This window comes from Camelina sativa, chromosome 20, assembly GCF_000633955.1.
Source record: "Camelina sativa cultivar DH55 chromosome 20, Cs, whole genome shotgun sequence".
Classification (NCBI taxonomy): Eukaryota; Viridiplantae; Streptophyta; class Magnoliopsida; order Brassicales; family Brassicaceae; genus Camelina; species Camelina sativa.
The window spans coordinates 18,816,735-18,844,482 of record NC_025704.1 but is presented as its reverse complement, the minus strand read 5'-3'; the positions used below and the strand labels follow the sequence as shown (position 1 = coordinate 18,844,482).

The window sequence follows — 27,748 nt, the reverse complement described above, 5'->3', positions numbered from 1 at the left end:
AAAAAAAAAAAAAAAAAAAAAAAAAAAAAAAAAAAAAAAAAAAAAAAAAAAAAAAAAAAAAAAAAAAAAAAAAAACTAATAATCAATTCGGTGGAAACCTTACAGAATACATTCTTTCAGTTACGTTCTTTCTTATCTCCTTCTTGTCACCATTGGCCATCAGAATATTAATCTGAAGCAAACAGGTAGCTAAGTCAAGATGATTATAAAACATTCTGCTAGGAAGACTAAACCAAAAACAAAAACAACCAAAAGGTGTATAAGTAAGACCTGTTTGTACAACTCTAGTGCTTCTATGTAGAACGTATTCTTTGAATACCCTGTCTTCCTTAACTTAGCGATAGCGTATGCGCTTCTTAGCTGAAATTTGGAATTTCAAAGTGTATTAATACATATGCGAAATATATATATTCCAGTCAAGATAAAGCATGGAGATGTTTTCAACCTCCCGTACAAAATCCTCTTTTGTTCTTCGCCAACCACCTCTTGTGAAACATCTGAACAACAATTGATAAGAAAACAGCTGAGGTTGATTATAAAAAAGTAGTTAGAAACTTAAACTCTAGTAGAACAATTATATTGTCGATTATACTCGGAACTTCCTACGATGATTAACAGTGGAGAAAAGGGAATTTGATCGCATTAGAAACAGCATCTTCCAATATACCTCCGCCAAATCGAGATTTTCTCTTGAAGTGCATAGGGTTCATATACAAATCCAGGACTTACCATAGACACTCTAACGGCACCCTGCACTCATAAATAACAAAATGTGAGAACATCAAAACCATAGAATACAATATATTAATAACAAACAACAAAAGGTGAGAAACAAGCACTTAACACACCGTTTTCTGTAGTTGAGGTGGAGCCTTAACTTGGGTTGCAACAAACCTTTTATCATTCGTAAACGGCAAAGACTCTGCAATCTGAGAAACACAAGTTGAAAACAACACAATATCATGTAGACATGGAACAAAACCAAAAAAAGATCAGTGATTTCAACACCTAATGAAGAATCTGGTGACTTTTTTTGTATTTACCAGAGTAGATCGAAGCAAATGTGTGTTGACGTTATGACTCTCATACAAACGTGAATACATGCTTCTCCCATGAGCTTCAGGAACTGGAAAAATGTCAATTACATAACTAAAAGCATCAATCAATTTCACAGTCGAATTCAAATAGAGAAACTGAGTAAAATTACCGTGAGAAAGAGAAGAATGATAGTTTCTCCAACACCCAAATCTGAAATCATCTCCGATTTGAGCCAAGGAGAACTCATTTCCATTCCCGAATCTGGAAAACAAATGATGAAGAAGCTAAAGCTTGAATCTTTTATAAATTTTACGAATTTTCCTAAAACTCAAATGAAATGAAGAAGAATCAAAGTTAGGAAATTTGCTTACGAGAGTGAAGAAGATTCTCTTGATCCAGCTGTTCGCAACAATGAACGAACTGTGTGAAACCTTCTCACGAGCGCCATTTTCGATAATCAAGATCAAATCTCAGAGAAAAACCCTAACTTTCATTGATTAATTTTCAAATAGCGTCAGAGGATCTCTCTGGCTGTTGGAGGAGTTCGACTTCAATCGTCAGGCAGGGTTTAAGGTGGATTAGGTTGACAACATCGCAGAGCACTGTATCTCGGTGTACCTCTCCTCTAGACTGAACACGTGTTATTTATATTCCGTAACGCAAACGTGTGATTCGGTTGGCCGCTAAAACATGAGCATTGAGCAGGTTTGCAAGTTGCAACAACAAAACCGCAGAACCGAACAGCAGCAATTATGGGATAAGGGAGACCAATAACACAAACGCCAAGGAGACGCTTTGTAATGTCGCGTTTTAAGAATTTAGCGTTCCAAAAAATTCTTGATTTACAAGTACAATAACGAACATATCTCAGTTGAAAGGACAAAAACCAAAACAGATAGCGAAAGTGAGTGACGAAATGCGACTCAAAACAATGTCCGAATTTCAAGATTAAAAGTTATCACATTTGGCTCGTTTGTTCTTAGTTCCGAATTTCTTGATGGACCTTGAAGAGCGTTTTCGCGTTTTCTGTCAGAAGAAGAAGATAGTGAGGTCGTCGTCGATTATAAGATAGTGAAAGAAATGGCAGCAGATCGAAGCTTCAACTCATCGTCTTTCCATTTGGATTCTGGTGCAGCTGCTCCAACGATATAAACCTTTTCAAGATTTTAAAGAAAGACACACAGAATTGAGTCATGAATCTGGAAAAATATGTATATGAGTAATCATAATTGTGTTTGCAGCACAGACCTTCCCTCTGTTCACAGAAGCTACTAAAGCTATGCGTTCTTCATCTCTACCAAACTCGTAGAAGTAGTAATTTCTGCAGATAAAGATAACAAGAACTTCAAATTCTCCAATCAAGAACATAAGTTCTCAATACTAACGGGAGTATAATTCAAAGCAGACTTGCCTTAAACCTCCTTCCTCCTTTACCTTGATTGTACGAGCAGCGTAAATCGTTGCCGCACCTGCTCATCATGGTCAAAGAATTTAACAATGACCAGAAGAATAAGAGTATTTCAAAGGCAATTTTCTAATATGTAAATGATGTAGAGAACCTGGAACAAAGAGTCTTGCAGCTGTCTTCAACGATCCCAAATCGGATATATCTGTAGCCTATTGGAAACAAAGAGCTTTCGATGACCTTACCGGACAAGTGATGATTGCGGAAAAGTTAAAACTTGTAAAAGGAAATGTCTTTTTTTCTGTTGTTGTTGTTGTTGTTGTTGTTGTTGTTGTTGTACAAACCTCTAAGAAAGTGATCTTAAGTTGATTTGAAGGGCGAATGACTACGCTTAAAACTTCTGATCTGCATCCATCACCATATGATATGTCACAAAAGTTTTACTAATGGATGTCAACTTAACTACAAGGGAAGAGGGACAAACAATACCCATCAGGAGTTTGGAACCGGGCGGCGAAAGTTTTGGGCTTTGCCTTGTCCCCATAGAGTGACAATCCTGCAGAGTAATCCTAAAGCATGAGAGGTAAACACACGTTTGTCAAGAAAAAATGAATCATTTCATCCAAACAAAAAGGGGTAGAACCAGTTTTTGAATTCCTTTGATACACATATTTCTTCAGTTAATAGCTAAGGTTCTACTGATCCTGAAAACACACAAAACTTAAACCCCCAACTCATTGATTAACAACATCCAATTTGGCATCTAAGTACACTGATCACCCAAAAAAAAAAAAAAATCAAAACTTTGACCAAAGGAGCAGGCTTTTTACTGTCCATTTATCAAATTGAGTAAACGACTAAACTAAATTACACAAATTCATAGGAGATTGGTGACACAGATACACACCTCAGGCTCATTGACGTCTTCAAAATCAGGAGGAACCCTAATGGCGAACCCATCACCAAAGAACTGAAACCAAGACGAAGTGTTGGCAATGCCAAGTCTCAACGGTTTAGAAGACTTCAAAGGATCTGCTAATGACTCTGGAATTGGGTTTTGAAAGATGAAAGAGACGAAACAGAGAGATGCTGTTCTAAGCACCACATCTCTCCGGAAGGTGGTTGCACAAGAAGATAAGATTTTGGGTTTGTTTTGGTTTTGAGGTTTAGGGTTTGGTGGATGAAGACAGAGAGAGTGAAGTAGAATGGCCATGTGAAGAGGAAGAAGATGATAGAAGAAGAAGAAGACTTCACCATGGCTTTCTAATTGGATAAGAAGTGCGGAGATTCTCTGAAGTTTTTAAAGCTTGGAGAAGATGAGGGGTATTTTAGAAGTTTCGTTATTTTTTGAAGGATTATTTAGTCATTTTAATTTTATGGGCCAGGCCCATAAAGCCCAAAGTTTACAGTTGCTATTTGCTAAGGCTTTTTTTTTTTGACATGGCTAGTGAGATAGATCCTCGGAGCTTGACACGGCGAAGTCATGGCGGCGAGCGAGAACTCAACGGCGGAGTGGGAGTCACAGTACCTCCATGTCCTCTCTGCTTTCCTCGCCATGGAACCGGTGGGTTCCGTTATCGCTCTCGCTAGGTAAAACCCACTGTCAAACTCGCCGGTGCCGCCGTGAGCTTCTTTGGTTCTATTTGCTCCGGCAACTGATTTTGTTTGTCCATTGTGCAGAGAGTGTAACGGAGGATCAATTACTGATGGTGCCCAGAGATTTTTGTGGGAAATTTGCGTTAAAGCTGTAAGTAAACTCTACTCTTCTGCTTTGCTCTGAGTACTAAAAACCAGAGAACTCTGAGAAATTTGGAACCTTTATACTATTGTTAGGATTTTATAGTCAAGTCATAAATTTTGGGACTTTTAGTGTTTGTCAAATTATGTTTTCTTTGGAAAAATTGAATCTTGAGTTGAAGTAATGTGCAACTTAGTGTGAAACTCTTGCATGGAAGCAGGCTGCGAGTGGTAACGGTTCATACGCCAAGAAGTTACTGAAGAAACTCATAAATGAAGTTGAGGTGGAGAATGGTGAAGTATTGGATGAACTGTACGAGGAGTATGCTCTTTACATGTCAACTTCAAAGGTCTACTTTTTTTTGTTTGTTATTGAAGTTTTCCTTGTTTTGTTTCGTAATTGATGGAAAACAAAACAATGTTTGGTTTGGTGTTTTAGGAAGATATATTGGCGAAAGAAAACATTAGGATCACCAAATTTATCTCTTTTCTTTTTCCCGAAGGTAAAATATCATGTCTTCGCTGTGTGTGTTATATTCATTGTTCATTGAATTTTCCTGAGTGAGATTAGTTTTGCTGACTTATCTGTGGATTAGGTTCATACAAACACCCAAGTTGTCCATTGTCAAGGAAATTAGTTATTCATCTGCAATGTTCATTGAACATGCTTGAAGGAGGTACCGGGTAAGAGGTTTTTTGTATGTATAATTTGACTGCCACGGATTCATTTCAATTCACGAGTCTTTTTCCACATTTCTCAACTTGGATCCTGGATTTTGAGCAGGTGTTCCATCTGGCCATCAAGTCTGTTTCTGTCTGAGTTTGTTCTGTCATTTCCAGAGTTATTCGCCAATAAATCCTGTTTTGAGGTTAGTTTGACATCATTGAGTGTTATTGACTGGTTTACGTTCTGATCTATATACTCACTTTTTGATTCGGTGGAGCCCTGTTTAGGTTGGCTCTGGAGTTGGCATGGTCGGAATTTGCCTTGCACATGTAAAGGCCAAAAAGGTAATCCCTAGTCTCTTAATACCAAAGTACTCATCATATGTACACAGCTATGTTGAGTTACACTTTTTTTCTTGCGCAGGTTATACTAACAGATGGAGATCTTTTAACTCTGTCTAACATGAGGCTTAATTTGGAGAGGAATCACTTAAACTATGATGACGAGCTGCTCAACCAAACCGGAGAAGCTCAGAGTACAGTGAGTTGAAAATAATTTCTTTGTGCCTTCTAAGTTCTTGATTCAGAGTATATACTATAAACTTTACCGATTCAAGACTGATTATTTTTCCTTTAACAGCGAATTAAATGCATGCATCTTCCATGGGAAACTGCATCAGAAAGTGAACTTAGCAAATACTGTCCAGATATCATGTGAGTAAACCATAAAATCATTTTGTATAGACAGCCTATGTCAGTCTCCTAAACCCTTTATGTTCTTCGTATCAGTCTAGGTGCAGATGTAATTTATGATCCGTCATGTCTCCCTCATCTACTGCGGGTTCTAGTAGCTCTTTTAAGGAAACCAACCAAAAGAGACAATGGCTCTCTCAAGACTGAAGACAACAGAGACGCACAACAAGGATGTAGCCCCAAAGTGGCCTATATCGCATCTGTGATCCGCAATGCAGACACGTTCAACGCCTTTCTGACACTTGTGGACCAAATGGACCTTTCCATCACGGACGTGACTGCTGAACTGACACCTCGCTTCGAGCTTTTACCGTATATGCATTCGTATGACCGCTCAAGTGTTCGGCTCTTCTCTATATCCTCCAGATAATGTATCATTCTTTCAGAAGCACTTTAGTTTCTTTACAATTTGAAATCAAAGATTCTTGGTCCGTTGATCGAAACATTTTCCATGGTTTGGTGGATGAAATCGCGGTTGTTGCTAGAAAACGCACCGGTTCTGATATATTTACTCTTGTTCTCTGACAGTGATTGGATCTCTTTGTCGATACCAATTATTTGATTTATGGTTTTTTACAGAAACTGTAGGATCTTTATGAGTGCAAATAATTACATAATCACTCACCAACTTCGATGTAGCAAGAGATAAGATAAGATGTTTGTGAAGATTAAACTAGTCAAAAAAAAACACATCTCTGATGATCGGTCGGTCAACTGGGTAAAAGTGTTTTTTTTTTTAGAAAAACAAAAGAAAAAACACTGAATCTTTCCCTAAAGTGAGAAATAAAAAATTTATCACTGACCAAGGCAATGATAGTTTAGCTGAAGTTGAATCTTGAGTGGTGTGATTACAGAGCGAAGTGTCTGTTTGGGTTTCAAAGCGATCGTCTTTAATGGAGGTGATTCACGCATGGTCTGCTCCAGGATCACTCAGCACCACTCTCCTCTACTCCTTTGCCCAGGTACCTTTTTTTTTGTTTCCTACTTTCTTTATTCAGAAATTTTCCCAGAAAATGACCAGATTTTATCTGTTTTATGATGGAAAAATATCATCTTCTGGGAAATAGAGACAACACGTCTTCTCTCTGTCTTTGTCTATTTGTCCCCAAAATTTAACAGTTCTGTATATAATTTACAACATTTCAAATCACTTTGAAACGATGTTTGGTGTGAGTTGTAACTTGCAAGATTGATTTGGTATAATTTACTTAGAGAGATGACACTGAAGTGCTCGACGAGCCCTTATACGGTGCCTTCGTTAAGTCTACGGGTGTTGATAGGCCTTACAGAGATGAGCTTCTCTCTAAGATTGTATGTCAATTCATTCACTGTGATCCATTTTAAGCTTCCGGGGTATTAATAGGCAATGCTTACTTGCTTAGTCTTAAATAATAATATATAATCGTCACATTTGTCTGATAGGAGTGTGATGGAGAAAAGGTGGTGAAGGATATCATTTATGGTCCAGGAAAGAAGAAATATAGGTTTTGTAAGGTTATACATACTCACTTCTCTCTCTGATTCACAGACTTAAAAAAAAACATTGTCAAAGGATTCTCATTTGGTTCTTCTGGCCCTTTTCTGTGCAGCATATTTCAAAGCAGCGACTTCTTGGTTTGCCAAGTGAACTAATGAGTAAAGGAAAGCACTTTATCTTGATACGCAATCCTCTTGATATTTTGGTAAGCTTCTCAAACTCACTTCTGGTGTTATGTTTTCTTGGAAATTCTTCTGAATTGGTTTCGTGTTGACGTTATGAGTCTGATCCTTTTCAGGTTTGACATGTTTGTTGTTTGTTTTTGTCTCTTCTTGTAGCCTTCTTTTGAGAAGATACACCCTCTGTCATTTCTTGAATTGGGGTTAGGAGAGTTAGTTTCGATATACAGCGATCTCTGTCTGATGGGAACACCACCAGCAATCGTCGATGCAGATGACCTCCAGGCTCCAGCGAGATCCTGAGGTTTGTATTGCAGTATTGTGAAATTTTGGCAATGAACTCAATTCTCTTTTGTAAAATGTTGCTTTATGTTCTGTGTAATTCTTCTATTTTCAGGCTACACTACGCAGTCTTTGCGATGACTTAGAGATCCCATTTCAAGCCTCTATGCTGAAGTAGACCTTCTATGCTCTAAGGATCTCTTGGATTTGACGTTTATTGGAAAAATAATGACCATATTTTCATTATATTGTTTGTGTTTTCTTAAAGATGGGAGGCTGGTCCTATGCCAGAAGATGGACTATGGGCTCCATGGTGGTACAAGACTCTTCACAAATCAACGGGTTTCTCGGCTCCAAAGAAGTACCCTCATGTAAAAGCTCGGTTTTACTTGCAATTAAAGATTCTGAAACTCAGACATCATTCAAAACTATAATGTGTTTTGTTTTGCTTTCAGACTTTTCCTTTGAAGCATTACGATTTGCTTGAGCAATGTTTACCGCTATACAACATTCTCAGGCGCCATGTGAAGCACAAGTCATCTCTCTTGACCAGCACCTTAACTCCTCCCGGTTCCTGAAAATGCGAAACTTCTTGCTTGGGTTGGTGATGAGATTGTGCCACGTGAGATGGCGAAGGTGCTTGAACCAGAACCATACATGGATCCCTGTTTGTTATTGTTGTTGCTTGTGTATGTTTCTGGTATGATGTTATATTTCCTTATTCTTGTTTAAGGTATCTGTTTTTGACTCGGCCGTGCAAGGCGGTGACTCTGAATGGGAAGGTCTTCGAATATACAGAGGGAAAGTATTCAAGCTTGAAGAACATCTAGACCGGTAAGAAGCAAGCAAGCAAGAGAAAAAATCCTAGCAGTACTTCTTCAAAGGCATTCTTATTAATATATTGAAGTGTTGCATATAGGTTGCATGATTCAGCAAAGGCTCTTGCTTTCAACAATGTCCCAACCCGCGAGGAGGTAAGCATTTGATAAATATCATTATCATAGTTTCGAATTTCGGGTTTTGAATGAAGCTATCTCAACGGAAATTAAAATGCACAGATAAAAGAAGCCATTTTCAGAACTCTCATAACCAATGGGATGTTTGACAATACACATATAAGACTGTCTCTAACTCGAGGCAAAAAGGTATTAACTACACTTTTATGAAGTACGATGTAAATATTATGCAACGAGTTCTTCTAGTTCTCATTTCAATCATTTTAAACCTGAATGAGCTATGAATTTGTTCCTTCTAAGGTCACTTCTGGAATGAGCCCTGCATTTAACCTCTATGGATGTACTTTAATTGGTAAAGTTTCAGATTTTGTCTCATGCAAGCATACAACTAAACTCTATAGAATATGGTTTTTGAGTATTATTTGTTTTCAAAAAATAATGTAGTGCTTGCCGAATGGAAGCCTCCTGTTTATGACAATGATGGCGGGATTGTGCTGGTGACTGCAACTACACGTCGCAATTCACCCAATGTATAAAAATTGCTCTTTCATCTGTTGAGCTGTGTAACATTGTCCATTGTTGTTTAATCTCTTTTTCTTTTCATTTTTTTCAGAATTTAGATTCCAAGATCCATCACAATAACCTCCTCAATAACATACTCGCAAAGGTTCCATCTTTCGCTTCATATCGAATTAAATTTGTGATCGTGTGTTCTTTAGGGACATCATTTTGAGATGTTGTTCTGTATAATGACACAAGATTGAAAGCAACAACGCAAACGTCGATGATGCAATCATGCTTGACAAGGATGGCTTTGTGTCTGAAACCAATGCAACCAACATTGTAAGATCCTCGGGTTTAACATTTTTACTCTCCAGATATGTAGCATTTGGAAACTAAAATGGTAGATTAACTCATGTTAATGCAGTTCATGGTGAAGAAAGACAGAGTACTCACTCCTCATGCAGATTACTGCCTCCCGGGCATTACCCGAGCTACTGTAAGAGAGAAGAAGATACACATTCATTTCTCCTAACATCTCTCAGTAACTATAACATGACATCTCTTCCATGTCCAGGTCATGGAACTGGTGGTGAAAGAGAATTTCATCTTAGAAGAACGAAGAATCAGCTTGTCGGAATTCCATACAGCTGATGAGGTTTACCATCTTTTCCTTAATCTTATAATTTTAAATGATCAACAAGTAATTATTTTTCATTCATGTCATACTTTGCCAGGTATGGACTACAGGAACTATGGGAGAACTCAGCCCGGTACATTCACAAATCTCTCCTTTACAGTCAGTGAATGTTGTGATTCCAAAACATATACAAAATAAAAGAAACTTCTCTGATGTTTTTAAGTAATATGACAATCTTTGAAACACTTTCTTGCTTGTTTGTGTCGCTTATTTATCGAGTTTATTGGCTTTAGGTTGTGAAAATTGATAGGCGTGTGGTCGGTGAAGGAAAAGTAGGACCGGTAACAAGAAGATTGCAAAATGCTTACAAGAAACTGACCGATGGTTCGGGCGTCCCAATACCTACTTACCAAGAACTTTGAACCATACGTTTGATTGTATAACACAAAATGGTAAACTACGTTGTTTAAATGTGTTCATCTAGATTCTTGGATTCGAATCACTAGCTTGGCCGAATGCAAAAAAAAAAAATCAGATTGGAAAAACTTAGTCATTGGATTTTACTATCTAAACTCTAATAAGAACGTAATTGAACACGAGGAACCTTCTTTAAAAAAAGTTTTCAACGTTAATATGATTTCATTTACATCATTGCTTTTATTTTATTTCAGATAAAAGGTGACAAAAAAAGTCTTGTGTTTGCAAACATAGCATACGAACAAAACGGCACATTGTTTTAAATGGGTGGAGAATGAGCTGTGGGTTGGGTTACATTGGTTCAGAAGAAAGTTGTGGTGTTTCAACATAATGAATAGAAAATGCGTGCTGTTTTAGCTCCATGACTATCTCATATGCTGGTCAGCTGGTGTGTGTCGTCAATTTAATTATCAGTTGGTCGTGAGTCCAAGTCAATTTGTTTCTACGCATTTAACGAGTTTTGTAATTAACCCTTGAACAAAACCATAGTAACATCATTTGTTTCTACGCATTTAACGAGTTTTGATCAAGATTTCACGTTTTCTTTTTTGTTTTTGTTTATACTGATGTTTAATACAAGTTTGAATCCGGATGGTAAATCCACAAGAAGAATCTTAATTAACACTTGAGTAAACTAATGGTATTAATGTATTATAAGAACAAATGTACATACATTAGTAAAGAAAACTTAGTTGAAGTAGGTGAACAGTGAACTCCCTAATGAATTTAGTTTCCATATCATTTTCAAGTGTGATTGCCTGATTGGTGTCCAAAAGCAGTTTTGTTTCCACAAAAATAGAAGACAAAAATATAAGTACAACTTAGTTTAGTTGATTAATCTACGTTAACTCATAAATTTACAATTAAGTCATAGAAACATAAATATAATATTTTTCTATATCAATTAAAAAGTCATAGCAAATGTAATATAAAAAAGCATATTTGAGTTAGTAGTAATCACGATAGACCTATGAAGTATGAACCTATGATGGCTAAGACTTTCTAGAGGAATGTGAATATCCAAACTATCCAAGTAGTCGTCTGTGAATGATGGCTAAAGATTAGTAAAGACTAAAGAGAAAGTTTTGATTATTCATGTAATTTTGTCTTCGTGTCACATGTCATTATCATGTTTCCAATTTATGGTCTTTCCTCTATATATACGTTCTTGATATTTTAGTTGTATATTCTAAATTTGTAACTAGCTCATAACCTTTACATTTGTCTCATAAAATTTATATATCTTAATATTGCTTATGTTTTTCTTTGTAATATGCTTATGTTTTCTTTATAAGTTACTTATGTTTTATTTAGTTATTACATATTTTATTTACTGAAACTAGATCGAATAAGTGTAAAAAGGTTCTACTAATTCCGGAGAAAAATCTGGTCAATTCTCCACAATATCTAACGTGACAGTAATTTAATCTACATATTCTAAAATGATAGAATAACAAAAGTAAGATATACATATACTATACATATCCTATTTGAAATTATGGACAGTTTCATTAGTGACTAGTAGAAACGCTAACAGTTCAAGGTTTGTCACAAATTATATAATATATAACGTAAAATTAAGTCAATAAATGATTAGATATTTCTCATAGAACCACAACAATGGCAAATTTGGAGTACGAAAGTTTATTGGAATTTTCGTTTTGCCTTGCTTTCATCTTATATTTGTAAACGGGAGAGACACTTCTTTTTTTTTTTGACGAGTTAAACTTTCACAATCTACAAGGTCCTAATCACTATGTACTACTAATAGATTGAAAAATAATGATTAACCAACGAAATTAAAAGATGGTAGTTGCTTTCGTAAATCGTAATGGTGTTTAATTAAGCATCATTAATAATCGTAATGGTTTATTGTTGACTTGCATGGTTGTGGACCGTGTGGTAACTTAAGCAATGTTAACAGAGCCGTCGATTAAGCTCTTAGAAGACTCTTATCATCATCCATCATGATTCATGGTGTTCATACATTGTCTCTATTTATTTAACCTTAATTGTGTTCTTCATGTGCTCTCTTTTGGTTCTATGCAAGAAAAAAAACACACACAAAATAGGAAAAAGGTTATTGTTAGTGAAAAAAATATTATCATGAAATGGAATACCAATATATAATCGCTACACACTTTTGTTATCTTTGCAAGTTTGTTGTTTCTAATATCAGCTTCAAGGTAGAGACATCATAAACAATCCACTGATGAGTCTTGATTGATTGGAAAGAAGAGTTTTTCGCCGTAACCGGAACATGGTGTGGAAGGTGCACAAGTAGTAAGCTCATATTTTTCTATTAATTGACTGCATAATTCTACTTAATATAGTTTGAAATTTTTTTTTAAACATCTAAGTATACTTTTTGGATGTGGAATTTTTCATATTTATGATAAAATGTATAATGTAATTATTTGAAGATAAAAAAATTACGTATCAAAATCTTGTAAGTTGACATGTATCATATTTATGGCTTTATTTCAAAGAACTGGTCCGAATTTCTCATGGGTATAGAAAGGCTAACCGTCTCGCGGATGGGTTAGCCAACTATGCTTTCTCTCAACCCCTTGGAGTGGTTCTTTTTGATTCATGTCCGACTACTGTTTTTCCGATTTTTGAGGAGGATTCTCGAGAGACTACGGTTCCACGAAGTGTTCGGATGTAATTGTTTCTTATTTTTTTCGTAATAAAGTTGAGGAGACTTAGTTCTCCTCTCTCCTACCAAAAATAAAAAATAAAAAAAAAAATTTTAAAAAAACTTTGAAACTCAATCTTTTACATAACGTACAATACTATAAATAAAAGATACCTTTCATACATAGTGAATCAAGAAGAGTCTACGACCAAGTCAACCCCTTCTGAGAATCACCCAACAATTTTGACATTCACAGCCCTCCTCAGTTGGAAAATTCTGTTCATCTACGTGGCATTCAGTAAAGTGACACATTTGCTTATGACATATCCCCTAACCTTCCTCGCGTCTTCTCCACGACTTCTTCTTCAAAACTTTTCAAAAACCTCTCTATAAACTTCTCTCTCGTCGGAATAAAAACACATAACTAACTTTTTTTGGGATTCAAGAATCACAATGGATCCCATAAAGCATATCTCTTTACAACTTCTTGTCTTGTTCTCCCTACTACTATCTCTGGCATCGGGTCAATCAAACCAACCCGACCCGAGAAATGACCCGTATGCTTACAGCGGCAAGCTAAGTCCAGCCATGGCTGTCGTCGTGGTCGTCGTAATCGCAGCTCTCTTCTTCATGGGCTTCTTCACCGTTTACTTACGTCACTGTACTGGAGTAGTCGACAGCAGCGTTACTCCCACGGGAGGAGCAGCGAGGAGGAGGGTGACCAACGCGACGGTGGCGCGTGGCTTAGACGTGGAGACGATCGAGACGTTTCCGACGTTCGTCTACTCGGAAGTGAAGACTCAGAAGATCGGCAAAGGAGCGTTGGAGTGTGCGATTTGTCTGAACGAATTCGAAGACGACGAAACGCTGCGTTTGTTGCCTAAATGTGATCACGTGTTTCATCCTCAGTGTATCGGCGCGTGGCTACAAGGTCACGTGACTTGTCCTGTTTGTCGGACTAATCTCGCTGAAGAGACGACGACGCAGACAGCTGAACCGGCCGAACCGGATGTGGTGGTTGAAATGGATCTTGAATCGGCGATACCTGAACCGGCGGTGGAACTCCCACGTGTTAAATTCCCGAGGTCACATACGACGGGGCATTCCGTGGTGTTACCGGGAGAGAGTACCGACCGGTTTACGCTTAGATTACCGGAAGATTTAAGGAAGAAGATAATGGCGAATTGGAAATTGAACCGGTCCAATAGTTTACTTGTTTTACCGAGAGGAGGAAGCTCCAGGAGTGGTAAACCGGTTGATAGGTCGAGGGCTAAATCGGATCGGTGGTTGTTCCGTAAAACGCCGTCGTTTCTGTGGCGGAACCGGGATGATGGTTCGATTAGACTAGGTGGTACCGGCAGCATAAAAACAAATGAAGTGACAAGTCCGACCGGGGATTCGGTTCCAGCAGACCGGTGGGCTTTTCTAAGAAACCCATCGTTTCTGTGGAGGAATACGACGCCGGTTCCTTCGCCGAGGGTTGGAGTCAATAAGGACGGTGAAGGAACCTCGTCGGTTCAACATACCGGTACGGCTAACGGTTCTGTTAGATTACCGGTTTAGTTGGTTGACTGGTGTTTTTGTGCATCGTTCATAAACACGCAAAATAGATTTTACGCAATTCTTTGATTTTGTTTTTGATTTTTTTTTTTTGTAAGATAATTTAAATTGTCAATCCCAGAAAAAAAAAAAGGAGATTGTTTTATTTCATTTTATACTTTTCTTCAAAGACAAAAATTAATTTTCTAATAGTCAAACAAAGAACGAAGTGGAGATTGGTCTTCTATTCTTCTTCTTCTTCTTAAAAAAATTCAAAACATAAGAAGTCTTATTCGATCGACCAAGAATAGACTACAATATTATTTTTACCAATGATTATTTTCTTTGTTTTGGGGGCAATACAATGGTTGTTTAAAAATGTTTCTAAAAGAATTATGGTCGGATGATACTGATATATGAATGTAGTATTAAAAAAAAACATATGGAGATCAATTATAAATTCCAACAATGCCAACAATTAATCATTTGTACGTCAAAAGGAAAAAGGAAAAAGGAAAAAGTAAAATCACTTGAACATTAGAGTACGAGGTACTCGTAATTATACGAGAGTTTTAGAAATTCTTAATTTTAATATAACTTGGAAGTTGGAAATGAAATCATAATACATTAAAATATTTAACTTGGAGTTGGAAATGAAATCATAATACATAAAATATAAAGAGCATAGTTACTTAATTACTTAGATAGACCACGACTAAGTCGCATCTTAATATCTTTTACAGATCCGAAGATGATTACTTGTTCAACAATTTGAATAGTGTAACGTAGGAAGTTGCCATCATTCAATATAATTTGTTCTAGAAACATTATGTAACAATGATCAAAAGTCGCGTTGTTGTACACCTTTAAGCTAAAACATAAACGTACGTAAACGGAAATACACATGTAAACACACACTAAAAAATTATCCGTTGTTGTCTACATTTACACGATAATATGACAAGACAAGAGGATGATATCACTGTATGTAAAATAAAGAATTTATTAATCTGTGCTAGAGCACGGATTGAAATTTTTTTTATTTATATTATAATTTTAGAATAAAATATAATTTATATGATTGTCTTTAAAAGTTTTTTGAATAAAATATTATGCAATAAAATCATATGTTAAATATGATGGCTTGAAAAAAACATATATTTTGTAAGTTTTATATTGTAAATTTTGTAATTTTATATATGAGATATGGTTATATTTGTTGTTTGTTTTTATTTTAATTTTTGAACATGTTTGGTGAAAGTGTTTTAATATGACTCGTGCTTAGGTAAGATTTTATTTTTAACTGCACAATAAGATCCCGGAAATCACGATCAAGTGTGATAAATTGCCAAGATTTTATTCCTTTTTATGCCTAACAATATATATTTTAAAACAATATATGGAATACTAAAGATTTTATTTTGGAAATTGTATAAATCATTAGAATACTCTCTTTCAGAGGATTTTTTGGGATATTCTTAAGTGTATATTGACCAATTAATCTATAATATTTTTTGTAACCAACCTATATTTAATCTATAACCTATTTTGTAATCAACTTATAAAAATTATATAGTCTATAAAAAAAAGTTGTGTACTTCCGTTTTATTATATAGGGGATATGGCAAATAATTTCTTTACTACTATTACTCATAGAGGATTTTTTCAAAATATCACATTTTTAATTTATTTTTCCAAAAATATCACTATTAATTTATTTTTTAAATGTATCAGTATTAAAAGAAATATTCTAAATACAATAATTAAAAATAAATAAAATGCTATGATATCATTATTTTTTAAGTTTGTTTAGTTGACAATTTTGAAAAAATTAATTGGTAATTTTGTCTATATTTAATTAGAGAGAGAGAGAGAGAGAAAGTGAACTATTTTTTGAAAATTAATAATTATTTAAAAGATTATATTAGTTTAAAATTTATTTATATTTTTACGCTTAATGAAAATTTTTAAAATGTTTCAAAACCAATGACATGGGTATGTAATTTCTGTTAAACATGTTGTGCCTGTTAAATATCATATATTATAATGCATTATTCTTAGTTAGATATGCATTATCAATGTGGTTAATAAATTCTTGGTTGATAAAGAAACCTTCATCTCTAGATATCTATTGAACTTGATAATGTATCCAGTTTTTTACTTGTGTATCAAATGTGCATAAACTTTACAATTTCTTCCAGAATATATTCAAAATCCAACTATTCACAATCAACATTTTACATGAGATATCATAAAGGTCACATGCCCATTAGGGACATCATGTTATGGCTGATAAAGATACCTTAACATGTATATGTAGTTAAGGGTTTTGAACTCTAATTATGAAACATCCGATTTTATATTTGGCTTTAATACAACCAAAAAAAGTAAGAAAAATCGAAAACTGTTAAGACAATTTTCCAGCCGGCACCGATTGCTGCTCTTTGGAACCTCCAGCAGTAAGTTCTTCTCTTAAACCCTAAACCCGCAGCCACGATAGTCTCCTAGAAGACAAGTCAGTTCAAATAATGATACCGAAATAATTGTTGACGGTTTACTCTGTAACTTCAAAGATGATGGCTCTTTATTATTGTATTAAGCGTTAATATTATATCATTTCAACTGAAGACATAACTCAAAATAATTTTGGAAAAAAGTCATTTTTCAGCCCAAATTTTAATTAGGATTGGAAATATCATTACAGCTTAATGATTGGAAAAACATTGTAGTATCAAATTTTAATTTTGTTTGTAATGTCTTTCCGTGGGGAAAAAAGAAAAAACAAACCCTACTTGAGTGAGTTTGTTTCTGAGATCTCTCACTCACTTCAAAAGTTCAATATATGTATAAGTTGCTAATTACTACTGCCACATGCTTCGTGTATGAATATAGTCAGTCACAGACACCTTTGCTAGTTTAGCCATTACGTGCAACATTAGTAAAGGGTGACATGACCGATCAATAATTTTCTAAACCAGTGCTATTTTAAACAAGAATACCAGTTTATATGATTAAATCACATTGGTATACTTTTACTCTACGTGTCTTGGCCAATCAGATTACACACAGCGTCAAGGAAATAAACAAATAAAAATATTAAAGAAAGAAATAATAAGAGGAAAAAGAAAAATAGAAAAAAGAAAATTCAATTTCATCTTCAATTTCTTCCTCGGAAGGTTTTGGGAGGATTGAGTGATTAAAAGAGGATGCATTCTTTTGGTTACAGAGCCAATGCTCTGCTCACATTCGCCGTGACGATTCTGGCTTTCATTTGTGCGATTGCTTCCTTCTCTGATAACTTCAGTAACCAAACTCCCTCTGCTCAGATCCAGGTATGTATGTGTTTGATTTTAATTGCAAAGATCTCTCACAGGATCTATGCGTGCGTGTTTTAGTTTCAAGTTGTTTTAGATCCCTAATTTTTTTTTTGCTGGATTCTGGCGTTGTGGTTAGAAGTTTCAAAATTGTAATGGTTGAGCAGTTGAGCTCTTCTTGGGGGATTTTTAAAGAGAATTATGGAAGTTTTGTGTTCACTGAGTTTTTATTAAGGGGGTTAATGGTTGGGGTGTGGTTTTGCAGATATTAAATATCAATTGGTTTCAGAAGCAACCCCATGGAAATGATGAGGTAAGGTTTCTCATGGTCTTTGCTGTATTGCTAGGTTTGTGCCCCCAGTATATGCAGGAACATTTTACCTTTTCTCTTGATGGTTGAATAAGGTCATGACCTTTATCATTGCAATTTCTGGTATTAAAGTCATCTTTCTTAAGCTTAGTACTCATTGTGTTTCTTGAATTTGATGGCCATTGAGGTTCATATGTGTTTCTTTATACGTTCTAGTAAAATCTTTGCATTAGTCTACTCTAGAACTCAAATCGTTCAAGTTGATTAATATACGCCGGACTTGATATATTCATATACTCTAGCTCTACACATACACCAATAGTCGTTAGGCTGCTCTTTACCTGTTGCAGTATATTCTAATTGCTTAGCATTTTATGTGTATATTCAGGTCAGCTTGACACTGAACGTAACAGCAGACTTGCAGTCACTATTTACTTGGAACACAAAGCAGGTATAGCATTCCAATGTACACCAATCCATCTCTGTTTCTCTTAGCTGAAGTATCCCCAGTGTTACGTACTGTCTTGTTGTATACCTCTCTCTCTTTTTGTATGGTCGGATAAACACAAAACCAACACTAACGAAAACATTTGCAGGTATTTGCTTTTGTAGCAGCAGAGTATGAAACCTCAAAGAATGCCCTGAACCAGGTATAAATCTACTTTGCTTCAAATGCTTTTATATAGCCTACAGCTCTTGTCGGGGGATAAGAACAAGTTCAGTGTTATATGGTTATAGTGTTGCTGCCTTCTTCATTAGCTGTACTGTTGTTTGGGACCCCCTTTTTGTTGATTTATTATCAATATTTTCGCAGGTGTCTCTATGGGATGCCATAATACCCGAGAAAGAGCATGCCAAGTTCTGGATACAAATTTCAAACAAGTACCGTTTCATAGATCAGGTACATGAATCACTTTCTATTATCCTCTCTTGAAACACCAGTCCTTCATGTAGTTCTTCTTCACGAGAGAGTATCTGAAATTTTGTGAATGGGATCTTTCTAGGGACACAACCTCCGAGGGAAGGACTTCAACTTGACACTGCACTGGCATGTCATGCCCAAGACTGGCAAGATGTTTGCTGACAAAATAGTTATGTCTGGTTATCGGTTACCCAATGCATACAGATGATGATGAAGAGCCTCCTGCATCATCTAAGGTTAACAAAAATCTCCTACACTTAGGAAAGAAGAGAGTTCTATTTCAGGTGTTCAGTTAGACTTGCTGATCTATATATTGTCATGAAGTTGAGAACATTGTTTTGGATTGTATTCTGAGCCAACAATTTATGAGATTATCCTTTTGCACTTCATCCGACTCTTTGACTAGCTTCATACCACCATTACTGTGCATATACCCAATCCTCTTGATCGCATTTATAAACCGAGAAATCAACCGTCCCCTCGATTAGAACATGTGCATACGGAACAAACAAAAGTAGATAGAGCATCGTCTTGTTCAATGGTAACAAAACAGGAACAATTAAGCACATCTAATAACAGACAAATTCATGAAGTAAAAAGTCTCAATTGAAAGATAATGGAGGAAGGAAACAACAGAATCAATAATTTCTTCGTCTCTATTTACACTCTTCTACGACTTCTCTTATTAGAAAGAAGAACTGAAGAACAAGATCTAACTCTCGAAACTAATTTCACAAAACTCTCTTTCTTGAATCCAAGAACCAATGAAGCAACGCAAAAAAGAAACCCAAACACCAAAACTCTAGCCTCTCTCTTCAACTCTTTCACCATTGTGACACCAAACAAACAAATCCCCAAAACCTTCAAAACCAATTCTCTCTTAATCTCTATCCTAGAGATTCTGCAGAAACCATAAATCCAAAGAATCACACAAACAAAAACCAAAATTGGTACTCTGTTACGTTTCCTTCTCCATCCATCAAATCTTCCCCATCCTTTCCAAAACCCTAACCCACCTCCTCTTCCTCCGCCTCCTCCATCTACGCCGCCCAAATCAGCAACGACGAGATCCAACGGCTGAGGCAAAATCTGGAGAATAGGGGAGAGTAAAGACAGAGAATTGAACAGAAGCCTCGTGATTCTTCGGTACCCAACTCTTTTATTACTCTTCTTTGCACAAAGAACCAAACTTTGGAACTGGGTTCGATGTGAAATCAACAGAGACACTCTAGATATCGATGAAAGTTTCGGACTTTGTTGTGGATTAAGCAGATGAAACCCATTGAGGTTCGATGTGAGATGAAGAAGAGTCATTCACCGTAATTTTCGGTCGTCTTGTTTCTTCTCTAAAACCCCAATTTTCGTTTAGAGACGAAAGACATAGCCGTTGCTTATGCGTATTGGGATTTGTTTCTTCGTACCATACCGAACCAAACCTATAAACCGGGAAAATCAAAGAACCGATAACATCCAAATTGAAGAAAGTGAGAAATGGAGAGTTTAAAAGCTTCGCTTAACCGAGATTCATTTCGAACCGGGAATGTTAAACCAAAATCGGTTCTCTGACACTATCATCATCCATCCTAATTGAACACGATTCTTGTTGCTTTCAGACATTTTCCATCTTCTAGGGTTTTGTTTCTCAGCAATTCCAGGTACGTTGTTTCTGTCTATTCAATTTTTGCCATTGTTTTGTTCAATTCTCTACGCTCTAGGTAAAGTAACGAAGAAGGAAATGAAGAAAAAAAAAAACGAACTTTTATAGCTTCATTTTTAAAAATTCCCAACTTGCGATCGATCCGAGCAGCTTTGATCTGATTCACATTCACCATTTTTGTGTTATAAATGTGTAATCATTGTTCAAATGCAGATCCGTATGAGCCACTTATATAATAATAATAATGCCCATTTTGATCTGATTCTGATCCACGTTTTGGAGCAAATGGCTTATTATATTATTTTATTTCCAGAGTTGGTTGTGTTCAATTATTATTTATTAGTTGTTAGAATCTGGGAATTGTGTTAGATAAATAACTCTTTTTTTCTTGTTGTGAATCTTGTCTGTTTCCTTTGTTGTTTGTGATCACTTTTTGTGTGTGTTTTGATTTAGGAAAATGGAAGTGAAAGCGAGAGCTCCTGGGAAGATCATACTCGCAGGCGAACACGCTGTTGTCCATGGATCTACTGCAGTAGCTGCAGCCATTGATCTCTATACTTATGTTACTCTTACCTTTCCTCTTCAATCAGGTTCTTTGTTTTTTTTTCTTGGTGTTTATTACTCCTTTGAGATCACCATACCTGTAATTATTGGAATGAAGTCATAAGTGAATCGATATAGAGATTGATTAGCTAAAGATCTATGCTTTTTGTAGCACTTCTTGTTTCTCTAGTTAACTGGATCCAGAACTAACCAACCCTCGCAAACTGCTAGTGATCCATGAGTTTATATTTGTTCACATCTGATTTGGGTTCTAGACTTTGAATGTTCATGTTATACTGTCTAATGTTTTTAGCTAATGTCACTAAGTAATAGTATTATCAAAGGGTTCTAGGATGCATTAAGATGGTAGAGTACCCCGCCAACTATGGGAATATGGGTTAATTCATTTTGTGCCCTCCTAGCTTGCTTAATTCAAGTTCAACATCTGCGGACAATCTGATTTCGTAAGAGTCTATAGGCACATTAGGATGGCAAATGACTCTACCTTAGTACTGAATCATTTCATCTTTGCATCAACTTCCTCGAAATAATTTGATGGTTGATGCATGTAGTTTTGCTTATAGTCTTTTGTCCCAATGTAGAAACAAATCTGAAGAATTACATTACCATTTTTTTTTCTTACAGCTGAGAACAACGATAGGCTTATACTCCAGCTCAAGGACATTTCGTTGGAGTTTTCCTGGTCCTTAGCTAGAGTCAAAGAAGCGATTCCTTATGATTCAAGCACTTCGTGTCGTTCAACTCCGGCTTCATGTACAGACGAGACCCTTAAATCAATTGCAGTTTTGGTTGAAGAGCAAAATCTTCCAAAGGACAAGATCTGGCTCTCCTCGGGGATCTCCACGTTTCTCTATTTATACACCAGAATTATAGGGTAGATAACACAAAATAGTTGACATTTTTTTCCGAGTTCTTCATCTTGTTGTGTTTCACGTTTCTTGTTTTCTTTAGGTTTAATCCGGCTACAGTCGTCATTAACTCTGAGCTTCCATACGGATCTGGCCTCGGTTCATCAGCAGCTCTATGTGTAGCTCTCACAGCTGCTCTTCTCGCTTCTTCTATTTCAGACAAAACCCGTGGTAGTGGTTGGTCATCTCTCGATGAGACCAATCTTGAGTTGCTAAATAAATGGGCTTTTGAAGGCGAAAAGATCATCCATGGGAAACCTTCTGGGATAGACAACACCGTCAGTGCATACGGTTTGTTCTAACTGTACAACTCCAAATCCTCGTGTCAAAAAATTTCAATTATAAGTTAGAGAAATGAAGTGTCTATTTCGCGGTGGTTGCAGGCAACATGATCAAGTTCTGCTCAGGCGAGATAACTCGGTTACAGTCCAACATGCCTCTGAGAATGCTGATCACCAACACTAGAGTCGGGCGGAACACAAAAGCTCTGGTCTCTGGTGTGTCACAGAGAGCGGTGAGACATCCTGATGTGATGAAGTCAGTGTTCAACGCCGTGGATTCTATAAGTAAAGAGCTCGCTGCGATCATTCAATCTAAAGACGAGACCTCAGTTACAGAGAAAGAAGAGAGTATAAAAGAACTCATGGAGATGAACCAAGGTCTGCTCCAGTCAATGGGGGTTAGCCATAGCTCGATCGAGACTGTGATTCAAACCACGGTCAAGCACAAGCTTGTGTCCAAACTGACAGGAGCTGGTGGCGGCGGCTGCGTCCTCACTCTATTACCAACCGGTATCCTTTTTCAGCTATTTTCAGTCATCCTTTTTCTCAGTTTGGGTTCTTGATTCTTGAATTTTAATTAAACCCCCTTTGTAAAACAAACTGGTTTCAGGGACGGTGGTGGACAAAGTGGTGGAGGAGCTCGAGTCCAGCGGTTTTCAGTGTTTCACAGCGTCGATCGGTGGTAACGGAGCTCAAGTTTGCTTTTGATCAGACTGGTAAATCATATTTGGCCTCTCACCATTCTTAAACTTGCAGACGTGTACTTCAAGAAGGCTGCAATTAGAAAACCAAAGAGTCATTTTTTCTCCTTCTTATTACTGATGTGTTGACTGTTGAATGTAAAATTGCTTTATTACCATGTGAAAATGATTTGAAAACAAGCAATAAATTTTATTTTTTGTCTTCTGAAATTGTTGTGTTTCGATTGTAGAATTCAATGAATTTATAATGGACATGATAAGAAATGAAATGACAATAGTTAAACTCACTTTCGTAAAAACATGTTGTAGATTATATACATTTGTTACATAAAATAAATAGTTTTGCTTTCACTTTGATCACCTTTTTGTTACAAAACTATTCGGATTTTGTCCAACTTCATCATTTCATAGATGTCAAAAGCTGGCATCTGAGCGTGTTCATGCATTCTAAGCAACAATCTATACAACGGTAAGCTTGCAAGACCAAGACGATGCAAATCTCTAACATATGCAGTTGCTTCCTCAATCTTCTCCTCCTTCTCAAAGTACTCGGCAATTGCCATGACAATGTTTTGCGATGGTCTCCAATGACACCCCTTCATTAGTTCAAACGCTCTGTGCATAGCATCGATGGCTTTCTCCATATGTTGACATTTCACCCATCCCTCCATTAAAATTTCCCAAGTCTTGTAGTTTGGATTACCTCCTCTCTCCAATACACGGCTGTGCAACGACTCGGCTTTGAGGATATCTCCCTTACGCACATAAGCACCCAAAAGAACATTGGAGACCCTGACATCATAGTTAAAGCATTGAGCCTCCCACTCGCTAAAGACACTCTCAGCCTCTTCAAGATCACCAATTTTCACCAATGATGACAACACGCATATGTAATTCGCACAACTAATCCTATCACCAACCGATTTAGAAGCTTCCCAAAGACGAACAACTCCTTCCTTATTCCCTAAAGACGAGTAAAGCGTGATGAGAAAGAAATATCCAAGCCTGTTGCTTCTATTCAACTTCTTTTCCGCACTCTCAAGAACCAACTTAGCCTTGTCATCAAAACCACACTTAATATAAACATTAGCCAAAGTACACAACGAACTCCAACCAACTTCAACACTCTTATCACCAACCATTTCCTTATAAACCGTTTCCACACCCTCAACACAATCTACCTCACAACAAGCATTCATCCAAAGATTATACGAAAGAACATTTCTCGGTATCTTATTCCCTTTCATCATCGAAACAACCATAACCACTTTCTCAAACTGGTAACTAGCTTCATAAAGCTTCATCATCTCATTAAACGGATGCGGAGTAACAAGAAACCCCAATCTATTCAGCTTCTCCATGAGAGCTTCTGCTTCTTTAACCAGTTTCCTCTTCACATAAGCACGAAGAAGAGGGAGGTAAACTGATTTCGCTACTCTGCTAGACACACAAGTATCTAGTAGTTGCTCAAAATACTCCTCTGCTTGTTTCAAACCATGAGCTTTGATGATCAGCTCTAGTTTAAGGGCAATGTCATTAGCACTTAATTGAACATCTTTTTGATTCTCCTCCATCCACTCTATCATCTATATATATACACAAAACACAAGAGACTGGCTAATTCTGAAACTTCCATAAAAAAAAAAAAAAAAAAGGCTTAAAATCTCGGTTTTTACAAACCTGGAGTGCCAGATCGTGGCGATTAGATCTAATGAGACGCTTGGAGATTAGCCGGAGCTCGGATAACGTGACGGCGTGGCCAGAGTCGATCCGTTCCTGAAGCAGAGAGGGAACGCTGCGTCGTCGACCGGTCTTTCTCAGTATCTCCTTCCGGTGAGGTACTACTACGGTATCCAAACCATCAGCAAGTGAAGATACGAGCCTCGCTGCTGCTACGCCGGCGCTGGGAAATATCGTCTTCGCAACGCAACGAATCAGCATTGGAGCCGCGAGTCCGAGTCTGGTTCGGTGGGTCTTTCTCCTAAGTGAGACGGTGAGAGTGGGATGTATTTTATTTTTGTCGTCAAGTGAGAGTCGTGGATTTGGGCTGTTGAGTAATATGAAAAGCCCAAGTCATAAATTGTGACTCCGAATTCATATAAATTTGTCATTAAAATCCTGAAATTTACATTAAAATCCTGAAATTTAAATTAGTGTTGTAAACTATATCATAAGCTTGGAGGCAACAAAATGTTTATTATAAGAAGTATTAAAGTAGAAGAGATCTAGAGAAATGAGTATATGAACTTTAGAGAGAAATTAGAGAAATGGAAAGACTTCTCACTACTACATTGTTTTCTCCTACATGACTCATATTTATAGATAGAGAATACAAAGATAAGGATAGAGAGGTTGGTGACAAGTGGTGTACAAGTGAACAAGTGTTACATGCATTGCATAAAGGAAGACACTTGTTGTAAAATTTGCATGAAGAGTGACACTTGCATGTGCAGGTGATGTATACTCACACTAATTCTATAACACTCCCCCTTGAGTATCCATCACCAGCGATGAGTTACACACTGCCTCATTAAAAACCTCATCATAGAAAACCCCAGTGGGATAAAAACCATGACAAGGGAAAAAGAGTACAGTAGTGTAAACTCCCCCTCGATAAAACTTCACAGATCTCGTAGATGCCGCATTCCAATACTCTGAATATGTTTTCGGAATGTTAAAGTAGGAAGTGCCTTTGTGAATATGCTTTGTTGGTTTCAATGAATAGTGATGCAATCTCCCCCTTCATCATTGACATTCTCCATCGAGGTCGATTTTTTGCATGTTATTTGCTGCCTCGTTAAAAACCTTGTCATGGAAAAACCTAGTGGGATAAAAACCATGATAAGGAAAAAAGAGTGCAGCCGCAAATCATCATATTCTCTCCCTTTGTAAGTAACTTTGCTACATTGTTACTTGAGTTGATGGACTGGCTATCAACTTTCTTATTCTTCTCGAATTCTTGAGTGGAAGAGAGGAATATGTCTTGTCCTTCTTGGTGTAGCTTCCTTTGATTTGGGGGACATATGCAACAGAGTTGTTGCCTTTTAGTTGCTTCTTGCTAATGACTCTCAACAAGCATTAACTAGTTGATGCTGATCGAACCCTCAGTGCAAAGTTCTTCGCCAACATGTTACGAGGCTCCCGTCTTCGGCGGGTAACTATTGGTTGATGTTCGAGTGTCATCTGAGCCATTATGGATTCTCAATTGGCATATGAAGCACAATTATTTTGGAATGACTTGAAAAAGCAACGGCCAAAGTCTATCACTGAAACGTCGTGAAGTCGTTGTTTTGCGATATATCTTTATATTGATCCGATATAAATCTTCCATCTGCAAAATCAACTAAACCAAACTTGGGGGTTCCAAAATATATTAAGCCCAAGTTAATCATACCTTTGCAATAGAAGATACGTTTTAGCTCATACTCAAAATCTACTCATAGAGAATGAGTTTTATGCTGCAAAGAAATTAGTAGAAAATGCTATGCACAATTCATAAGATATATAATGATCTTATATGACTATATATATATATATATTTGACTTCCTTTAGAAGTGATTAGTATAACATCTATTTCGATAGATGTTTAGTTTAGAATATCTAGAGACATTTTTGTCTTTCCAAGATTTTTTATTCCAAATAACTCTTCAAGAGTTTTTGATGATGTTCAAAATCATCACTGTTACGAATTCTCAAGAACATAATTATGATATCATATATATTTCGGGGTAAGCTCTTCAAGCATCCCATGAGGCATATTTCAAGTCATTCATATAGCATCCATTTTTTGATAAGGTATTTTAACAAAACATGGCGCGACACACCATTTTGTTATATCATTATACCCTTTTGATGCTTTGACCACTAGTCCAAAAATTACTTGTTTTCATACGAGTTTATATAGACTTGATTACCTCTTTGTTGGCCAATATATATCTCTATACGCTCACAGAGCGGAGATTTATGATCCTCATTAATCACATTGCGCGATATAATATTTTTATTGTCGAAATTATGTCTTTGGTTTCATATCTCCCGTAATGACATGGTTAATCGAGATCTCTTAAATCATTATATAAATGATTTTATACAGGTACCTGATTTCGTTATTAACCATATCAATCATTTTCTCTACTCCTCTTGAGAAGTATCTTGCTCCTTTTCTTAGGAGTGTATGTGCTCCTCTCAGGGAGTCTATTAGCTCTTCTTTAAGAGTCTATCTACTCCTCTTTAGGAGTTCATTTGCTCCTCTTTTGAGAGTATAAACCTCTTTTTAATTTGCTCCTTTTTCTTTTTGAGGATTTATTTATCTTAGAAACCAAAGTAGTCTATCACGTTTCTTATGTGTCATAGACTTAGTATGTCATCCGTTAGAGACATATTTTATTGGAGCATTTTTAGCTGGGATGTAAGATTTCTCATAACTACAAGTTCATATTCATTTATGTGAGGATCAATAATATGAAATCTCATCCATCAGCTTATTGCATTTGATTTGCAATAAATGTTTTGAATAGTGATCTATTGAACTTTTGAAGTTTCAAGTTGAAACAAGCTTATTTGTGTTGTGAATAATGGTGGATGTATGCAATGATGATATATGAATGGAATGATGGATGGGTGTTTCAATTCCCCTTATGCTATTGCAGTACAAGAGGTATCAATCCTATCTGAGTGTTTGTGAACAGCTAAGATGTGCATATGAATCTAAGTTAAGACAAATGTAAAGATTGCTTGTCACTAACAATCCTAAAATGATAATGTAAAATGCAGAAAATAAACTACAAGAACCAAGAACTAAA

At 36.4% G+C, this 27,748-nt stretch overlaps 9 protein-coding genes across 10 annotated transcripts in view; 5 read left to right on the top strand and 4 right to left on the bottom strand.

Annotated features, from left to right (window-relative positions):
* Positions 1-1,652, bottom strand: part of LOC104771219 (39S ribosomal protein L45, mitochondrial) — a 3,307-nt gene extending 1,655 nt beyond the window's left edge. The window contains exons 1-8 of one of the 2 annotated variants that reach the window (XM_010495715.2): positions 1,410-1,652; positions 1,208-1,299; positions 1,044-1,117; positions 849-929; positions 668-750; positions 446-497; positions 271-360; positions 104-172 (exon numbers count right to left, since the gene is read on the bottom strand). In XM_010495715.2, the coding sequence (XP_010494017.1) occupies positions 104-172; positions 271-360; positions 446-497; positions 668-750; positions 849-929; positions 1,044-1,117; positions 1,208-1,299; positions 1,410-1,486 (618 nt within the window). In that variant the 5' untranslated portion in view covers positions 1,487-1,652. Of the gene's footprint in view, positions 1-103; positions 173-270; positions 361-445; positions 498-667; positions 751-848; positions 930-1,043; positions 1,127-1,207; positions 1,300-1,409 lie in introns of both variants that reach the window. The other variant, XM_010495714.2, reaches the window with a different exon arrangement.
* On the bottom strand, positions 1,842-3,708 carry LOC104771218. Its single transcript, XM_010495713.2, has 7 exons — positions 3,351-3,708; positions 2,933-3,012; positions 2,788-2,848; positions 2,598-2,655; positions 2,450-2,507; positions 2,287-2,359; positions 1,842-2,192 (listed from the first exon to the last, which is right to left on the bottom strand). Exons 1-7 carry the CDS (start codon positions 3,654-3,656, stop codon positions 2,100-2,102), a joined length of 729 nt encoding a protein of 242 aa, XP_010494015.1. The 5' UTR covers positions 3,657-3,708; the 3' UTR covers positions 1,842-2,099.
* On the top strand, positions 3,880-6,126 carry LOC104771216 (protein-lysine N-methyltransferase EEF2KMT). Its single transcript, XM_010495711.2, has 10 exons — positions 3,880-4,033; positions 4,124-4,190; positions 4,402-4,530; positions 4,620-4,683; positions 4,777-4,864; positions 4,965-5,049; positions 5,135-5,191; positions 5,271-5,387; positions 5,487-5,560; positions 5,636-6,126. Exons 1-10 carry the CDS (start codon positions 3,927-3,929, stop codon positions 5,967-5,969), a joined length of 1,122 nt encoding a protein of 373 aa, XP_010494013.1. The 5' UTR covers positions 3,880-3,926; the 3' UTR covers positions 5,970-6,126.
* Positions 6,308-10,658, top strand: LOC104771217 (branched-chain-amino-acid aminotransferase-like protein 2). The gene is given in 22 exon segments (XM_010495712.1): positions 6,308-6,561; positions 6,812-6,910; positions 7,022-7,093; positions 7,189-7,281; positions 7,415-7,540; positions 7,542-7,559; positions 7,653-7,711; positions 7,806-7,908; positions 7,993-8,102; positions 8,104-8,173; positions 8,271-8,371; positions 8,457-8,511; positions 8,596-8,682; positions 8,794-8,845; positions 8,938-9,023; positions 9,107-9,160; positions 9,253-9,336; positions 9,422-9,493; positions 9,572-9,652; positions 9,732-9,767; positions 9,928-10,086; positions 10,306-10,658. Coding segments are annotated over 21 exon segments (1,656 nt in total). The 5' UTR covers positions 6,308-6,492; the 3' UTR covers positions 10,057-10,086; positions 10,306-10,658.
* On the top strand, positions 13,100-14,439 carry LOC104771215 (E3 ubiquitin-protein ligase ATL31). The gene has a single exon (XM_010495710.2). The coding sequence runs from the start codon at positions 13,203-13,205 to the stop codon at positions 14,310-14,312; it is 1,110 nt and encodes a 369-aa protein (XP_010494012.1). The 5' UTR covers positions 13,100-13,202; the 3' UTR covers positions 14,313-14,439.
* On the top strand, positions 17,407-19,231 carry LOC104771214 (signal peptidase complex subunit 3B). The gene is made up of 6 exons (XM_010495708.2): positions 17,407-17,620; positions 17,868-17,915; positions 18,301-18,363; positions 18,509-18,562; positions 18,727-18,813; positions 18,917-19,231. Exons 1-6 carry the CDS (start codon positions 17,495-17,497, stop codon positions 19,040-19,042), a joined length of 504 nt encoding a protein of 167 aa, XP_010494010.1. The 5' UTR covers positions 17,407-17,494; the 3' UTR covers positions 19,043-19,231.
* On the bottom strand, positions 19,425-20,237 carry LOC104771213. Its single transcript, XM_010495707.2, has one exon. The coding sequence runs from the start codon at positions 20,146-20,148 to the stop codon at positions 19,495-19,497; it is 654 nt and encodes a 217-aa protein (XP_010494009.1). The 5' UTR covers positions 20,149-20,237; the 3' UTR covers positions 19,425-19,494.
* On the top strand, positions 20,427-23,147 carry LOC104771212 (mevalonate kinase). Its single transcript, XM_010495706.2, has 6 exons — positions 20,427-20,489; positions 20,945-21,081; positions 21,680-21,929; positions 22,007-22,254; positions 22,347-22,754; positions 22,855-23,147. Exons 2-6 carry the CDS (start codon positions 20,949-20,951, stop codon positions 22,950-22,952), a joined length of 1,137 nt encoding a protein of 378 aa, XP_010494008.1. The 5' UTR covers positions 20,427-20,489; positions 20,945-20,948; the 3' UTR covers positions 22,953-23,147.
* On the bottom strand, positions 23,205-25,057 carry LOC104771211 (pentatricopeptide repeat-containing protein At5g27460). The gene is made up of 2 exons (XM_010495705.2): positions 24,626-25,057; positions 23,205-24,531 (listed from the first exon to the last, which is right to left on the bottom strand). Exons 1-2 carry the CDS (start codon positions 24,884-24,886, stop codon positions 23,314-23,316), a joined length of 1,479 nt encoding a protein of 492 aa, XP_010494007.1. The 5' UTR covers positions 24,887-25,057; the 3' UTR covers positions 23,205-23,313.

What these genes read in the sequence shown, in the direction of transcription:
- LOC104771218 (XM_010495713.2), bottom strand. Translation starts at nt 3,656, where the DNA reads ATGGCCATTCTACTTCACTCTCTCTGTCTTCATCCACCAAACCCTAAA. An exon ending in CGGTTCCAAACTCCTGATGG is followed by an intron (nt 2,849 to 2,932) that starts GTATTGTTTGTC and finishes TGATGGATGCAG; the next exon opens with ATCAGAAGTTTTAAGCGTAG. An exon ending in TTAAGATCACTTTCTTAGAG is followed by an intron (nt 2,656 to 2,787) that starts GTTTGTACAACA and finishes TGTTTCCAATAG; the next exon opens with GCTACAGATATATCCGATTT.
- LOC104771216 (XM_010495711.2), top strand. Translation starts at nt 3,927, where the DNA reads ATGGCGGCGAGCGAGAACTCAACGGCGGAGTGGGAGTCACAGTACCTC. An exon ending in ATGCTTGAAGGAGGTACCGG is followed by an intron (nt 4,865 to 4,964) that starts GTAAGAGGTTTT and finishes GATTTTGAGCAG; the next exon opens with GTGTTCCATCTGGCCATCAA. An exon ending in AAATACTGTCCAGATATCAT is followed by an intron (nt 5,561 to 5,635) that starts GTGAGTAAACCA and finishes TCTTCGTATCAG; the next exon opens with TCTAGGTGCAGATGTAATTT.
- LOC104771215 (XM_010495710.2), top strand. Translation starts at nt 13,203, where the DNA reads ATGGATCCCATAAAGCATATCTCTTTACAACTTCTTGTCTTGTTCTCC.
- LOC104771214 (XM_010495708.2), top strand. Translation starts at nt 17,495, where the DNA reads ATGCATTCTTTTGGTTACAGAGCCAATGCTCTGCTCACATTCGCCGTG. An exon ending in AACCCCATGGAAATGATGAG is followed by an intron (nt 17,916 to 18,300) that starts GTAAGGTTTCTC and finishes GTGTATATTCAG; the next exon opens with GTCAGCTTGACACTGAACGT. An exon ending in CAAAGAATGCCCTGAACCAG is followed by an intron (nt 18,563 to 18,726) that starts GTATAAATCTAC and finishes ATATTTTCGCAG; the next exon opens with GTGTCTCTATGGGATGCCAT.
- LOC104771213 (XM_010495707.2), bottom strand. Translation starts at nt 20,148, where the DNA reads ATGACTCTTCTTCATCTCACATCGAACCTCAATGGGTTTCATCTGCTT.
- LOC104771212 (XM_010495706.2), top strand. Translation starts at nt 20,949, where the DNA reads ATGGAAGTGAAAGCGAGAGCTCCTGGGAAGATCATACTCGCAGGCGAA. An exon ending in TACCTTTCCTCTTCAATCAG is followed by an intron (nt 21,082 to 21,679) that starts GTTCTTTGTTTT and finishes TTTTTCTTACAG; the next exon opens with CTGAGAACAACGATAGGCTT. An exon ending in CCTCACTCTATTACCAACCG is followed by an intron (nt 22,755 to 22,854) that starts GTATCCTTTTTC and finishes AACTGGTTTCAG; the next exon opens with GGACGGTGGTGGACAAAGTG.
- LOC104771211 (XM_010495705.2), bottom strand. Translation starts at nt 24,886, where the DNA reads ATGCTGATTCGTTGCGTTGCGAAGACGATATTTCCCAGCGCCGGCGTA. An exon ending in GCCACGATCTGGCACTCCAG is followed by an intron (nt 24,532 to 24,625) that starts GTTTGTAAAAAC and finishes GTATATATATAG; the next exon opens with ATGATAGAGTGGATGGAGGA.